Source organism: Pinus tabuliformis, chromosome 5_1 (assembly GCF_031772625.1).
Source record: "Pinus tabuliformis cultivar Carrire ecotype Pingquan chromosome 5_1, CPIR1, whole genome shotgun sequence".
Taxonomy (NCBI): Eukaryota; Viridiplantae; Streptophyta; class Pinopsida; order Pinales; family Pinaceae; genus Pinus; species Pinus tabuliformis.
The window spans coordinates 190,846,578-190,863,353 of record NC_142305.1 but is presented as its reverse complement, the minus strand read 5'-3'; the positions used below and the strand labels follow the sequence as shown (position 1 = coordinate 190,863,353).

General features: G+C 41.7%; 1 protein-coding gene across 2 annotated transcripts in view; it reads right to left on the bottom strand.

Moving 5' to 3' along the window:
- LOC149164049 (DNA-directed RNA polymerase D subunit 2b-like) overlaps positions 1 to 16,776 on the bottom strand; it is a 285,673-nt gene that overhangs the window by 81,207 nt on the left and 187,690 nt on the right. For both annotated transcript variants that reach the window (XM_089431941.1, XM_089431942.1), the window contains one exon: positions 5,610 to 5,904. In XM_089431941.1, the coding sequence (XP_089288067.1) occupies positions 5,610 to 5,904 (295 nt within the window). The remainder of the gene's footprint in view (positions 1 to 5,609; positions 5,905 to 16,776) is intronic.

Genomic DNA, 16,776 nt, shown 5'->3' with positions numbered 1-16,776 from the left:
GCACATGAGATCCCCAATACTCAAAAAGGGTTTGGATAGATTCTAAATAGTTTGGGAGATATTAAAATAATTAATATTTTTAATGGAGTCCCTAAGTCTAGACTTAGGGAAAATAAAATATTAATGTCTATTAATATAAAACTGTGTTAGAATGGTCCAAAAGACATGGATCAAGCTAGATCTAATCTTAGTCATTGATTATGGACTTAATCTCGGTCGTTGATTTGTCAACGAGAAAAGTATAAGAAGAGGCTTGAGGATCACTTGGAGAACACACCTAGAGATCAAGATTTCGACTTTCTGGGGCTCGGTTTACTAAGAAAGTTGAGAGAGTGATCTAGAGTTGCAGTTGAGGGGCAGTGAATACAAAAGCAAACGAGAGATAGTGTCGGGAGGATCAGCGCAATAGCCGAAAAAGCTGACGCAAAGGGCAGAAGCCGGAACTACCGGGAATAGCCGGAACTGTCCGGAACTACCGCAACTTCCAGGAAAGCTGACGTAGATGGCAAAAGCCAGAATTGTCGGAAACAGCCGGAACTGCCGGGAACGCTGACATAGAGGGCAGAAGGGGCTGATGCAATCCCTAGAGGCTGGCACTGTAGTGCCAACAGGATCAGCTGCCGGAACTACCGGGAACAGCCAAAACTATCGGGAACTGCTGGAATAGCCGGGAAAGCTGACGTAGAGGGCAGAAGCCGAAACTGCCGGGAAAGCTAACACAGAGGGCAGAAGGGGCTGACGCAGTCCCTAGAGGTTGGCGCTGATGTTTTTCATGGGGTAGATTGGACCTGAGGAGTTGCTAGAGTGTTTATCTGGGGTTTCAGCCGGAGCATCTGTCTCCGAAGGAGAGGTACTACTTCCGAGATTATTCTCTGTTGGGTGAGTTGGTTTTTCCACCCAGATTGTATTTAGAAACTGCATAATAATAAAACCCTCAAATAGTTGCATCAGTTTTCCCGCATTAGGTTTTTCTGGGGACATTGGTCCAAAAACAACAGTGTCACTTGTGTGTTTGTTTTGTTTTCTTCAGTTGATGATCTGTAATGTGTTGAGCATGTACTTGTATTTACTTCCAGTATTTACATGGTAAATAACTTGTTAATTAACAGAATAAGTAGGTAGGAATAAATCAGAAAATACATGAAGGGTTTCTAATGGGTTAGACTTAGAAATTCCAACATGGTATCAGAGCATGGTTGCAGATCACAGGAGAACTAAGGACATCAGCCAAGCAGAGCAACAGCAGCAAAAATCAACTATCCCGAGTGACAAAGCTAATCCTTGCAAAAGGCGATAGAGGAAGGAGTGACACAAAGGGGTTGTGTCATCATTTTGGGCTAGAGAAAGACAGCGTAGAGGCTAAGGGAGGCAGAATCAAGCTCACGCAGAGGCCAGGAGAGCTGACGCAGTTGGCTGGGGTTGCTGATTTGTCAGTGTCAGGATTGCGCATAGCCAAGTGGCTCAATCCTTCAGTTGTTGGGGTATAGGAGGTTGTGGGTAAGTTGCAGAGTGAAGTTGGTGGGGTATTGTAGTTAGAACAGTACCTAACAAGGCAAGACCAAGGGGAGGGAGATGTTGCTGAAGCAGACTTCTAGCCAAGGAACTCAGATCAATGGTGTAGTTGCACAAACGATTGGAGAGGGGCAACTTGACAGTTGGCAGAAAGATTTCCAGGAGAGAAATCAGGACTCAAAGGGAGTCCAAAGAGATCTTCCGGACGAGAAGTAGAGAGACTCAGCAGGAGTCGAATCGAGAACTTCCAGAAGGGAAGTGGAGAGACTCGGCAAGAGTCAAACTGAGAACTTCCAGGCAGAAAGTAGAGAGACTCAGCAGCAGTCAAACAAAGAACTTCCAGACGGGAAGTAGACTCAGCAGGAGTCGAACAGAGAACTTCTATACGGGAAGTAGACTCAGCAGGAGTCAAACAGAGAACTTCCAGGCGAGAAGCAAAGAGACTCGGAGGAGCCGACAAGAAGAGCAAAGAGATGGCCATGAATGGGCTGAGGGATCAGGAGAGGTTGGATGAGGCATCCAACTTTGTCATCTGGAAGGCCAAGATCCTGTCTGTTCTATGTGCCATGAGTGCTCACACACCACTTGAGCGAAAGTGGGGAGACATCGAGCTGTAGTCAGACGGACTACAGGCGATGAGGGGAATGATTCTCGAGGTACCCAACCTCTTGGATTATACCTTGCTACGAGAGCCTCGAAGAGGAGTAGCAGTGCTGGCGATGTCAGTAGAGACGGATACGGATGGAGCGACAGAGGGAGCTACAGTGCAGGATTCCCAGTCCATCACGAGGCTACCAGGCTACAACAGTGCGAGAGGCATGGGAGTGTTGCACCAATGCAGGATGGCACAAAGAGGTGTGAAACGGTGCGAGATGCATAGAGTTGTTGCAGCATCGCAGAGGTCAGAGAGGGAGCACTTGTCAGTGACAGAGGGAGCTTCAACATGAGGAGTGTTTCTACCCTGATGGAGAGGTCAGAGTTGGGAGATCAGTTACTTCTTAGTAACTGAGTTGAGTGCAACAGTTAGCAGTGGTAGTGTTATGGGCAACATGATGAGAAGGGTTGCAGTGCAGATGCAGCAGTGGCAATGGCAGAGCCATGGGCAGCAACAAGATGCAAAGGGAGTTGCAGTACGGATGCAGCAGTGGTAGTGGCAGTGGCAGGGCCATGGGAAGCAGTACAGGATGCAACAGTGCAGAGGATGTTGGGCAGTAGGCCTAGCATCAGCACAGGGACCGATGCTAGATGATCAGGGTAATACTCAGTGAGGAGTATTGCTAGAGCACAATCCTCGCTAAGAGGGAGTGTTGATTTGGTGTAGCATCGGATGCGCTCTAGCCACGAAAATTGGTGGAGAGACTAAGGCACATGAAATCTCCAATACCCAGAAAGGGTTTGGGTAGATTTTAAACAGTTTGGGAGATATTAAAATAATTAATATTTTTAATGGAGTCCCTAAGTCTAAACTTAGGGAAAATAAAATATTAATGTCAATTAATATAAAATTGTGTTAGAATGGTCCAAAAGACATGGATCAAGCCAAATCTAATCTTAGTCATTGATTAGGACTTAATCTCGGCCATTGGTTTGTCAATGAGAAAAGTATAAGAGGAGGCTTGAGGGCCACTTGGAGAACACACCAAGAGATCAAGATTTCGACTTTCTGGGGCTGGGTTTGCTGAGAAAGTTGAGAGTGTGATCTGGAGTTGCAGCTAAGGGGCAGTGAATACAGAAGCAGAGAGGCAGAGATAGTGCCGAGAGGATCAGCGCAGCAGCCGAAAATGCTGATGCAGAGGGCAGAAGCCGGAACTACCAGGAATAGCCGGAACTTTCGGGAACTTCCGGAACAACCGGGAAAGCTGACGCAGAGGGCAGACGCCAGAACTGCTAGGAATAGCAGGAACTGCAAGGAATTGTCAGAACTACCAGGAAAGCTGACACAAAGGGCAGAAGGGGCTAATGCAGTCCCTCGAGGCTGGCGTTGGGGTTTTTCGTGGGGAAGATTGGAGCTCAAGAGCTGCCGGAGTGTTTATCTGGTGTTTCAGCCAGAGCATCTGTCTTGAAAGGAGAGGTACTACTGCCGAGATTATTCTCTGATTGGGTGAGCCAGTTTTGGCACCTAGATTGTATTCAAAAACTATATAATAATAAAACCCGCAAATAGTTGCACCAGTTTTCTGGCATTGGGTTTTTCCAAGCACATTGGTCCAAAAACAACAGTATCACTTGTGTGCTTCTTTTGTTTCCTTCAATTGATGATCTGTAATGTGTTGAGCATGTACTTGTATTTATTTCCAGCGTTTACATGGTAAATAACTTGTTAATTAACAGAACAAGTACGTAGGAATAAATCAGAAAGTACATGAAGGGTTTCTAACGGGTTTGACTTAGAAATTCCAACAAGCGGGACCATGCAACCAAAATCAGGGTATTCCGTGAAATACCATCCATGGAACCAAATGGTCAATAAAAGAGATCCCACGGGACTCGAGTCCAAGGTTAATTCCTAAAAGGTGTCTAGGGGACAGAAGCACAAACCTAGCCGATTCTTTTCGCCGAATCCCCCCATAAATCCATACCGAAAAGTGTCCATGATAAGCAAACTACAACACTCAATTTCAAAATGACAACGCATACCTTTAGATTCGAGAGGCCCACCTTCAAACAAACATACGATCATGGCAGATGGGCGAGGGACCACATGGTTGGCTTAGGTGGCGGAGAAATGGCACAATGAGCTAGCTGATCCCCGGAAGGGGCTGCTGGCTGCCGGCTGAAGACCATCTTGGAGAAAAAAATTCTCCTAGGGGTATTACCCACAAAATGGCGGGTAACAAGGTGTTTTTCATTCTTGACAGAGGTAACAAAACCTGTAGGCCTTCAGCAAATCACCACTACAAGAAAGAAAGAATATCAATCTGAGTGCAGATAATACACTGACTTTCATGTTGCATCATGAAGCATAGCTAGGATTGCACTTGTTGTACTAGAACTTTTGCAAAACAGAAGAAATAGGCGATTTCTGTTCTTCTAAGAATTTTTGTGTTACAAACACAAACCTTCTCAAGTGTAAACACATGTAGCATATCATATCTTTGAGAATTTATGGTGCCTCACTGATTATGGCCGTAGTGGAATGAATGTTAACTGAATGGTGTTGGAGACTTAACCAAATTCCTAGTGACACAAGGACATCAGAGAGGGTTGTTTTCGTTGCCTTGGGCAGGTAAAGGACCAAAAAGAGGACAGCATGTAAAAAAATCAATACTGTATTGTCTAGTGACTTCATCTGTTATCTGGATTGTTTGTAACCTGCATTAGTAATTAACAATAAATATCTAAGATATAAAACAATTTCTGCTAGAACCACAAAACTTTTTCCCAGCTATATCAGATGCTATATATAACAGAGGAAGCTGACCTCACACCCTACAAGACAAACCTTCTATTTTTTCCTCTGTCCTCTTGTAAAATATAAGAGTTTATTTCTATAAGTGAAAAAAGTTCCCAAGACAGCTGACCATGGTCTGAAAATTTTATGTTAGTCTTCATAAATCTTTGGAAGACCTACTTGTAGCAAAGAAAAAAGTATGAAGCATTAGAGTTCAAGATGTGGTTGATTTCATTGTCGAACAAAAGAACATAAGCAATATGATCTATATGTAATCAACGATGCTCTAGCAAGTTGTAGATTGTCTTAACAGACTACAAAATTTACAATCATGTCTTTCCCTTTACCTAGCCTACCACACAAGAGTCTCAAAAAGGGTCAATCCAGGTCAACCAGCCTACCTCCTAACTAGAACATGTCTTTATAAAAATGAAGGTAGATCTTGCATTCAATGATGCTCAAACATGAAGGATTTAGAAAGCTTACAAAAAACACTTTTTTTTTCATTATGAAAGGGGGAACTCCAGAATATCTTTGAAATGCTTTTGAACCCACATTTCAGTAAAAGCAACTCCACATGTTAAATAACATTGTCAAAGGTATAATAACACAGTTGAAATAAAGTAATTAAACCTTCTCGAATTAACCAAGAACGCATTCTGAAGCAATAGATGAAATGGAAAGATCTCTATAATCAAAAACCTACTTGAGGATGGATGCAGTGCCTGCGACGTAGATCTCGCAATTTCTCTACAAGAAAAATAGGATTATCAGAGGTCCCCACCCACTCTCCATTCACAAAAATTTTTGTTCTGCACTTTGCCTCTGATGATGACATCTGACCAAGTTTTGCAATTCCGCATCGATTCAAGGCCTTAAGAATAGGCTCTTCAGGTAATTTCAAGCTAACAACTCCTGTCACAGCCAAATTTTTTACCAGTCCGCAGTTTTCACCATCAGGCGTTGAAATAAAGCAAACTCTTCCCCAGTATGATGGATTCCTGTATCCATCATTCAAGGTTATTCCCATTTATAAACCAGACAGTAATTATAACAAACAATATAAAAAGGCCATTCGAACACAGCACAGCAGCTCAAAACCACTGCACTTGTCTACATACAATACGTATGAAGATAATGACTGCAGTTTTAACATCTATATCAGGAATCTGTCTAATCAAACTTGCTAGAGAATCACCATCAAGACAAATTCAATGTAAAAGCATCATATACATCACTGAAATTCAAAATAAGCAGTTAAGGGACCTATTGCTAGTTGGATAAAAAATCCACTGCTACATACTATTTTGATGAAATTGGATAAAAGCGCTCTTAATCTTAGAGTATTGCATATTATTTTGATTCCTAAGAAGAAAGAAAAATACGAGGCTACAAGAAGACAGATAATTAATATTGGCATCACGGATTAGGGTTCCTCGAAGGCTTATCATCTAAAAAAAGACAATGACAAACCTAGATTGCTGCTCACAAATGTATAGATGAAATTAGTCAATTTAAATAGAAATTAATAGAAAAAGCATCCTATCTTGCATTGAAAACAAGAATATCAAGAAGAAATGATCCAATTACAGGTCACAAAACAGCTTACAACTTTCTTCCACAAAGAAAACCTTGTGTGGAAATTCCTGAGCGTTTCAACCACTTAAGCTAACCTAATAGGCTAATCAAAGGACAAAAAGAACAGGCACGACCAAATAATTCACGAGCACGGAAACATGAATAGAGATCAAATGAACACAAAATACACAAACCAGATAGAGTAATAGTGTGGTGTCTTCAGCCAAACGTTCTATACAATGCCTCGTGAAAGTGAATAGTGGAGAATAGAATTACTAACTATACAATTATCCCTAGATTTCCCCAATGCAAATCCAGAGGGTTAATGACCAGCACATTTCATCAAAATGCATGCTCAGAGGCAGCTTTGATTGAGCCAGGGGCTGGTTACCATGGATATCAGTCACAGTATGGATTCAGTGATGTTAGGGTTATCTAAGAAAGTTTTGCACATATTTTCATCAAATTAGAGAGAATTTTTTTTTGCAGTCCTCCTACTATTTTGGAGACAGTTTGGAGCCTTGCATGGAGTTGTTGAGTACATGTTCAAACTCAGAGTCCTCGTGAGCCCGGGATTTAAGTGAGTCCTTTCCGAATTACATGCATGATAATCTATTCACTGCAGGGCTTGTCGAGAAGCTGGGAGTATTTATTGTGGGGCTTCACAGGAAAAGGGCCGAAAACATCAACTGGATGAAGAAGCAATCTGTCCCATAGCCTATCTTTAGCCTCGTGTACGTTAAAACAATTCTCTTTCTTTCTTTCTTGCTCGTAAGATTGTCAGGGCCTGCCTGCCTTGTCAATTGTTTGCCAGCAAGAAACAGTTACCCACTCTTCCACTGAAATCCATTATCAACGAATCACCATTTCAGCAACAGGGTACTGATTTCAATGGTGAACTCAAAGATAATTTGAGTAATCATCACAAATGGATCTTGGAAGTGACTGATTACGTCACCAAGCTGGTACATATCAGCCCCACTAAAAAGGCTACTAATGAAGTAGTAATATATTTTCTGGAGAATCGTATTATTACAAGGCTTGGTGTGTGTTGCCTCAACATTTAGCAGGTCTTGTGAGGGGAGCATTACCTGCTAAGTTGTACCTAGCAGGAATGAACACCGCATGGCCCAATGTACAAGGCACCTATCAAACTTTCAGAGTCCAGAAAGGGGAAATTTTGCCCCTTCTTATCTCCCTCTCCTATCTTCTCTCTCTGTGCAAATTCCATACTCCCATGGGCGAATTGTATAAATGACACTAGCACGATGAACTTATATAACAGACTTAGAACCTTGGGACTTGGTTAGTAAGAACATAACCCTAGAGTGTTTTTTATCATCAATTAATTTTTTTCTCTTTTTAGCGATACATAATTAATTGAGTTTTTTCAATCACATCCTCCAAAGCTGGAGTGTGATTATTAACTGGACCTTGAGTGTGTTTTCTAAGTCTAGGGTCAATGTATATTACCAAGCTAAGCATTATCTTGAGTCTCATGGAATTGAATTAGGTTTTTATAGGAATTTTAATAATTACAAATTTCCCGCAAGACGGGATATTTTAAATCATTTTTATGTAACAAATAAAAAATGGTGCTAGGAAATGTCCGCCTGGGGTAGCTCAAGTGGCAATGGCCGTGGAATGAAATTTCACCAAACCAGAGATCTTGGGTTCAAACCAGAGATCTTGGGTTCAAATCTTGTACTACCCTCCCCATTGCAGGGTGAATAATGGACATGTAAAAGCGAAAATGACAGAGTCCTGCCAAGCTTAGCCAAAAAAAAGAAAAAAAAAGGTGCTAGGAAATGTTTTTGGGCATGTACATACTCAACTTTCATCCTTAGAGTACCAACATTATCCTAGTACCCAATTTGGGGTGCAAAATATTGATTTTTCCTCACTAAAAAATCACTTTTGGTCAAAAAGTGAGGAAAAAGAAAAGGAAAATCAGAAATTAAATAACTGGGAACACATTAAAAACAGGATTCCAGTCAACTCTCTCTCACATGCAATGCAGTGAAGTGAAAAGGCACTCAAACAGGCAATTAAATAATGGGATGGATTCCCACCTAAGAAGTCGAGTTGCTTATTAATGAGGCCGAGTTGGGCTGCCAGCGATTGCAAATTAAGGGAGGACAAGTTCCTCTATTTGAGGGGGTCGAGTTTCAACTTGGAGTAAGGTATCATTGGAAGGCGAGTTGACTAAGAGTGAGTGGGAGTTCACTCCCATCTTACTCCCCCTTTGCTGACCTCACATCTACACTTGTCCACTTGCTTCCATACTTATCCTCCTCAACATGATACACTTCCCTCCTTTGATACCTACATAGTAACAATTGGTAGCCCACGCATTCATTCATGATACACATTCCTTCATGAGATCTTGGTCCAGATTTGAGAAAGAGATCCTTGTTTGAAGTATTAAAGTGCCCTTAACATTCAAGATCGATTCAGTTAGATGCATTACTAATCTTAGTCCCTAATGATTGGCTGCTTTCAATAGAATCCATTTTTTCCTTGTCATGTGGTTCAGCAGCCCAAGCCTTGGGCACCCACTCCACAAGTTTGCAAGCCCTCTGGAGGAGTACATTTTCCGACCTAAGTGAAGTGTTGAGAGTCTAGAGCCTCCTAGAAGCACAATCAAATGACGCACGTCCAAGAGCACCTTCACGACCCTGGACATTGGTTGAATTTTACCCATATTTGAGGATTCTTCAGGATGACACCACTGGACCCATCATGCCTCTAGGCTTCCCTTGACACAACATGATGGGCAAGAGTTGATTCGAAGCCCAAATGAGGATGGTCTCACACTAAGAGACAAGGGAGGGCTTTTTGCACCAGAAGAGCCCCTAGTACTGGAGAGAAGGAGCCCTCATTTAGCAGTTGGAGACCCCCATGGAGAACACCTTGTCGCACCCCACCTGGATCTTGGGACCCCACAAAGATTTTAAGGTAAATTTGAGGGCCAACCCTCAATTTTTGGATCTGCTAGGCTTTTACACCTTCTTGGACACCTCATCACCCTTGGACATGGCATTCTGAGCATTTATGATTGATGGCATCACCATTAGAGAGGTCATCGTTCACATGTGTGCGTAAATTAGGGTCATTTGGATGTCAGCTAATCGATTGGCTTGTAACCTAAGTTCATTTCGTGAGCGAACTTGTTTTAGGGGTTTTGTAAGTTAAAATTAGGTGACCTAATCCTCATATAAATGGAGGATAGTCTCACCTCACATGTTCATCATTAGTTGTGACTATTTTTGGTCCTCTTAGAGAATTCTGACTAGCTAAATTGTGACATGTATTTTGTGAAGATGTGATCTATGGCGGATTTTTTCTATTGGAGCTATTTCTTTGGCTTTAGAGATCTGATTTTGGAGAAATAAGGGCTTTGTTCATGCATTATATCTTGTAAGTGTACCTTGGATTTGATAAATATATTTTTGTGTCTAATGTATGGAATGGTTAATTATCTAGGGTTTCTATTGTGCTAGTTATTGTTGAAAATTATTCTATGGATTCTAGATGATAGTATTGCATGCATTACTCACTTATAGAATGTGAATGACAATCCCATGGGCGAATATTTCAACTAGCTCTCCCCATTGACTTTGCTCCCTCACAAAAGTGATAGCTAGGGTTTTGAAATCTAGGGTTTCATTATTCCCTTACTCCTTGCTAAGATATAGCAAATTTTACATTCCCGTAGACTCCATCACCCAAGGACAAGGCGCTAGCCTTTGGTCACTTTGTTGGTCATCCATAAAAGTTACACCAAAATCTCAGTTCGGCCCCTCAAGCATAAGTCGCTAGCTAGGGCTATGGCATGAATCTCAACTAGGGTCGAAGTTGTTGGACTTTGGGAGGATTCAACACTTGTCAAAAAGGTGGTTGCCTCGAAATCAACTGCTTTTAGTGGCTACTCCATCCATATTAGGGCTAAAGTCTTATGCCCTAAGTAGATTTTTCCCTAGAAAACCCTAGTTTGGCCTAGGTTTCAACTTGGGGCTTAATGATGGCTTGTTGCTCTAGAAATTGAAGGTATACATTATTTGGAAACCTTTTGTTGGCCTTGTGACCCTAGGTACATCTTTTCACCTTGTTATTTCTCAAGCCCTAGGTCACATTGTGCCCTAATTAATCCTATTGGAGGAGCATATTGCTTTATCTTGCTAGCAAAGCGCTATCCTTCAAAAGTTATCCCTCTTTGAGCCTACCTTCTCACCTTATTCCTTGCACTTGACATAACCTTCTAGGTGAATTACCTTAGGGAACCCTCCCTAGTGGTTAAAGTCCACAAAAGAGTAGGAGGTGGTGGCTATGGTCACAGTGGTCCACACCTCATATTATTGTCCCTTGGTCTAGTTCTTGTCTTGTGAACTCCCCTCAAAAGACCTACTAGACGCATTGGCAACATGATGGAAACTGTCAAGTATGGCATAGGGGTCAATGAGCATGCTATCTCAATCATGGTTTTCCAAGTATTGCCCCTCTTATATACCTACGGCCTTAAAGCAAGTCCCAGTGGACTAAGGCTAAAGATTAACCCCCCTTGTAAGGTGAGAGGACAAAATTCCAGTGAAGATCGATAAATCTTCCAAATCACCCCTTTATCCATACTAACTGCCCAAAAAAAACTTATTAAAGCACCTTTTGAATAGCAACCAACCTGTTGGAAAATCAGGAGACCACTATATTTGGATGATTTTCCTTAAGTCGATAATTACTTGTGATATATGTTGGCCTTTTATTACATTATTAGATCTATGTTCATCAAGCAATTACCAAAATAATGAAGATAACAACAAGAAAAAGTACACAAGATATAGGTTCAAAGCCAGGGAAAAAACCCTCCAAGGGGAAATCCCATGAAAACGCTTCTCTTATTCTTTAGAATTTGCTTACAAAAGAGACTTCCAAGACCCTCATGAAGTGTTAAGCCAACTAGGCCATGTTGGCTCAAGGTGCATCATTCCATAAAATTCATCAATGTAGGGCAAAGTGTTGGAACACTATGGGTGTTGGAGGTGCCCATGCCTTTGTGTGATACTCTACTACAGCTCTGAGACACATGGCTCTCAACACTCCACCTGTGAGTGTCCATATGCTCCTCCGAAGGACTTAGCCCCAATTAAAATGCTCAAGCCATGGCTATGGAACCACCTAACAATTACATACAATATCCAGTGGTAGCATTATACATTATTAGGTACATATAATCATTTTTCATCTAAGTAAGCCAAGAATGCAAGTAACACGCAATTTGACACTTCAAACAAGGCTTCCCTTCCAAAATCAAGGATCGAAATAGTGTTACCTACTTGGGTAGAAGTGGCTAATGTGAAAATTTACAACTCTATTGCAACAACTAGAAATTATTCTTCTAACTGTAAATTTAATTATGTAGTTTATTTGCTACGACAAACAACGAATAAACTCACAACTACAATTTTCACTATAAAAACATTGCGGAAAATAAAATGTTGGAAACTGAGAAATATGCTAGCACACACATAAAAATGACAATTATTTTTGGACAATTATCCCTAGAAAAACCCACTGTTGGAAAACCAATTCAGGAGCTAAGGATTTTATTATTATGCAACAATGAGAAATTTCGAGTACAATAGGATGCCCAAAAACTGGAAATCCTCTACAAGATAAATTGGCCTCAAAAATTAGTGAGACAAATTTTGTCTCACAATTGCCCATTACACCTCTATCAGATACGTTATATCCCGAGCAGCTCAAATGGGATGGGAGATTCACTAGATGGATGTCAAGACAACATTCTTGAACGTGGTGATAGAAGAGGAGGTGTATATAGAACAGCGCGAAGGCTTCGAAACTCATGAGAAGAGAACTCATGTATGCAAATTAAAGAAAACCCTATATGGGCTCAAGCAGGCACCCAGAGCATGGTATGGTTAGATTGTTAGTTACTTGTAGCAGTTGGGATTTGTCAAAAGTGATGTTCATCCCAATCTCTACTACTTGATGGTAGAGAATGAGCCACTTATTCTGGTATTATATGTGGATGACTTGCTTCTAACAGGGTCATCCAAGCTCATACACAATTGCAAGAAGAATCTTGAAGTTGAATTCGACATTATGGACACGAGGTTGATGCATTATTTTCTAGGGTTGGAAGTTTGGCAAAAGAATGGGGAGATCTTCCTTGGGCAAGGAAGATATGCTACAGAGATTCTGAAGAGATTCAGAATGTAGGATTGTCGACCCATGGCTACTCCCATGATCACCAACTAGAAGAAAATAGATGCATCGGGAGACAAGGAAGTGGACCCACCTTGTACAGACGGCTCATTGGGTCGCTCATGTATCTGGTCAACACTAGACCAAACATTTGCTTTGTTGTCAACACTCTTAGTAAGTTCATGGTGGAACCAAAAAGGGTGCATTGGGCGACACCTAGACACATTCTTAGGTATGTGCATAGAACAGTCGGATATGGGTTGAAATACTCCCGAGGGGAGGATGTCAGATTGAATGGGTTCACAGATTCAGATTGGGCAGATAGTTCATAGATCAAAAGAGTACCTCGAGGTACTGCTTCAATGTTGAATCAAAGATGATATCTTGGTGCAGCAGGACGCAGAAATCGATAGCTTTGAGCTCAGCAGAAGTAGAATATATGGCAGCCAGCACAGCTACATGTGAAGCTATATGGCTCAAAAAATTGCTTGTGAGCTTGTTCAAAAAAAGGATGGAAGCAACCAGGGTTTACTGTGATAATCAGAGTTGTATCAAACACTTTAAGAATCCAGTATTTCATGATCGGTCGAAACACATTGATATCAAATGTCACTTTACTAAAGGTTGTGTTTAGCGTGGGGCAGTACAACTACAGTATGTCCCCACAGGAAATCATGTAGACGACATACTCACAAAGGCTCTAGGAAGAGTTGAATTCATTCAGTTCAGAGAGCAGATGAGTATGGTAGAGAATCTGTTTTAGTAGCAGAAACTGGTGATTTCTCGGTTACAGTGGCAGAGGGTGTTACAATACGGATGCAGTGTTGACAAGTGGTAGAGTCAATAATAGCAGATGCAACATTTGCACAGTGGTCGGTGGGCGGATGTCAGACATCACCAATCGCAAAGGGAGATGTTACAGAACAGGGTGATGCTTCAACAGCTTGCATTACTAGAGCACATTCCTCGCTAAGAGGGGGTGTTGATTTATGGTAGCATCGGATGTGCTCTAAGTCTCAAATTTTGCGGGAGGCTTAGACACGTGCATTCTCCAATACCCATAAATCGTTTTGGAACCCTAAGTCTAAGCATAGAAAATTAAAATAATTAATGGATTAATCTAAACTGTGGGTGAAACTTCTAGAAGAAGGTAGAGATTAAGTCAATATGATCCTAGCCATTGATAAGGATCTAATATGGGTCATTGATTGATTAATGAGAGGATTATAAGAGGAGGCTTGGTCAGCAATTGGAGGAAAAACCAGAGGCAGATACTCAGTTACCTGACTAAGATCGATTTTCTCACTGGTTGAAGTTCGGGTAGAGAAAATCGGATCAGAGGGAGAGTTGCAGATGAGAAATAAAGAGAGGGCATCAACCATATGACCCTAGCCATTGATTAGGATATAATATGGGTCGTTCATTGAACAACGAGAGGATTATAAGAGGAGGCTTAATAGGCAATTGGAGGGCACACCGGAGGAAGATACTCAGTTACCCGAGCAAGATCGATTTTCTCACTGGTTGAAGTTCGCAAGGAGAAAACCAAATCAAAGGGAAAGTTGCAGGTGAGAAAGAAAGAGAGGGCATCAACATCAGCATCAGTCGAGAGTGCAAGGCAAGGATACGTAGAGCAGGGAGAGACAGCACAAAAGTCGTGACACAAAAAGAGGCAGCGCAAAGGCAGGTTGACGTTGGGACTGCGTGGGCAGTTTGACACTAGGTCAACACGAGAAAATCGGCGCAAAGAGACGCAGAAGTATTCAGAAGGAAACGTAGTACTTCTCCAAGATCAAAGATTTGTCAGGAGGGGTCTATAAATTTTCTCACTTCTGTTATGCTCGTTTTAACTTGTACATGAGATCTTGCTGAAGTATAATAAAGAAACCCTCATCTGCTGCACCGCTTTTCCCACATTGGGTTTTCCCAGGGACGATTGTCCAAAATATCTGTCATTGTGATTGTATTAGTGCAAGTAATTTCTTTGCATTTACTTTCCGCGGTATTTTTAATTGTGAGCACTCCAATAGAATTTATTTCAATATTTGTCATAAGAAAACTGAATAACTTATTTTTGAGTTAATAAGTAGAATAAATAACATTAATCACTACAGTTAGATTTCTTTTAGATATTTTCACACTCCACTATACCCAACTGCTCTCTAAAATATATGAACTTGGCTCTTCCTAAAACTTTTGTGACTATATCTGCTACCTAAGCTTATGTCGGAACATACTGTCGTTGGACTGCTCCACGCCGCACACAATCTCTAATGAAGTGATACCAAATACCTGTGTTTCGACCTGTCATGAAAAACTGGATTTTTAGAGAACTTGATGCAACTCTAATTATCGCAGTACACACTGGTCGCCTCCATCCTCTACATGAACAAGCTCATCGGCAGCTTTCAAAGCCATATAGCTTCGCACGTGGCTCTGCTAGTGCTACTAACTTTTGCTTCCTGCTGCACCAAGAAACCATTCATGATCCAATGTTGAAGTAGCACCCAAACCAACATTTATTTTCCACTGAACTGCCTACCCAATCTGCATCTATGAATCCACATAGTCTAACATCATCCCCTCGAGTATATTTCAACCCATACTCTATTGTGCCACGCAAATACCTCAAAATGTGTCTTGTTGTTGTCCAATGCACTCCCTTTGGCTCCACCATAAACTGACTGAGAATGTTGACCGGGAAGCAGATATTTGGCCTACTGTTGACCAAACACATGGGAGAACCGATGAGTTGTCTATACAAGGTTGGGTCAACATCCTTGTCCTATGATACATCCATCTTCTTCCAATTGGTGAACATCGGCATAAACATGGTTCTACAATCTTGCATTCAAAATCTCTATAGCATATCTCCCTTGACCAAGGAAGATCTCCCCGTCCTTTTTCCACGCTTCCAAGCCTAGGAAATAGTGCATCAACCCCAAATCCTTCATGCCAAACTTTCTTTCCATGTTCCTCTTGCAGTCTTCTATGAGCAATGATGACCCTATCAAGAAGAGGTCATCCACATACAAAACTAGGATGAGTGGCTCATCCTCTACCATCAAGTAGTAAAGGTTGGGATCTGCGTCACTCTTGACGAATCCCATCTATTGCAAGTAGTTGTCAATCTGACCATACCACACCCTCGAAGCCTACTTGAGCCCGTGTAGAGCTTTCTTCAACCTGCACACATGTGTGTGCCTTGCCCATGTCTCGAAACCCTCTAGTTGTTCTATTTAGACCTCCTCCTTTATCACGCCATTCAAGAAGGTCTTCTTGACATCCATCTACTGAATCTGCCATCCCATATGAGCTGCTAGGGAATTAACTGACTGGATAGAAGTGTATCTGGCAACTAGGCGAAGGTCTCCTCATAATCTATACCTTCCATTTGTGCATACTCCTCTGCCACAAATCTAGCTTTGTACTTCTCCACGTTGTCGTCTACAGTGTACTTAATCTGGTAGATCCATCGCGAACCTATAACTAAACTATACTTAGGCCTCGGCACCACCTCCCAAACATCATTCATCATGATAGAAGTATACTCCTCTACCATGGCATCTAATTGTTACCGATCAAACCAGTAGGGATCCTAAAAGGGGATCCTTGAAGGGCTACTACTAGGCTAAGGGAAACAATGGAGTGATAGCCCACTGTCACCTCGACTAAGGCTCTCTACTCTTTATGGGCTTTCACTGATGGGAGGAGACCCGTTATGATAAGAATCACGAAATGGATGGAACAAGAATAGGGTGAGGGGTGATCATCGAACCCTATTCACAAGAGAGAACCAAATATATGGCTCACTTGTCTTGAAAGACAAGATGGAAGTCTCTCAAGGGTGGGCTTGGCGAGAATTTCAAGGGTTAGGTTTAGAGTGTGTGCCTTATAAAGGAGATCCTTAAATCCTAGAATTCTTGTGGAAACTTGGGTCATAGGTGATCATTGAAGAATTAAACTTGATAGTGCACGAGACCACACGGGACCAAGTGGACCCGAGGTTAGGTCAAAGGGATAGAATCTAGCAGCCAATGATATCCTTGACCTAATTAGGGAGGGGAAGGGAC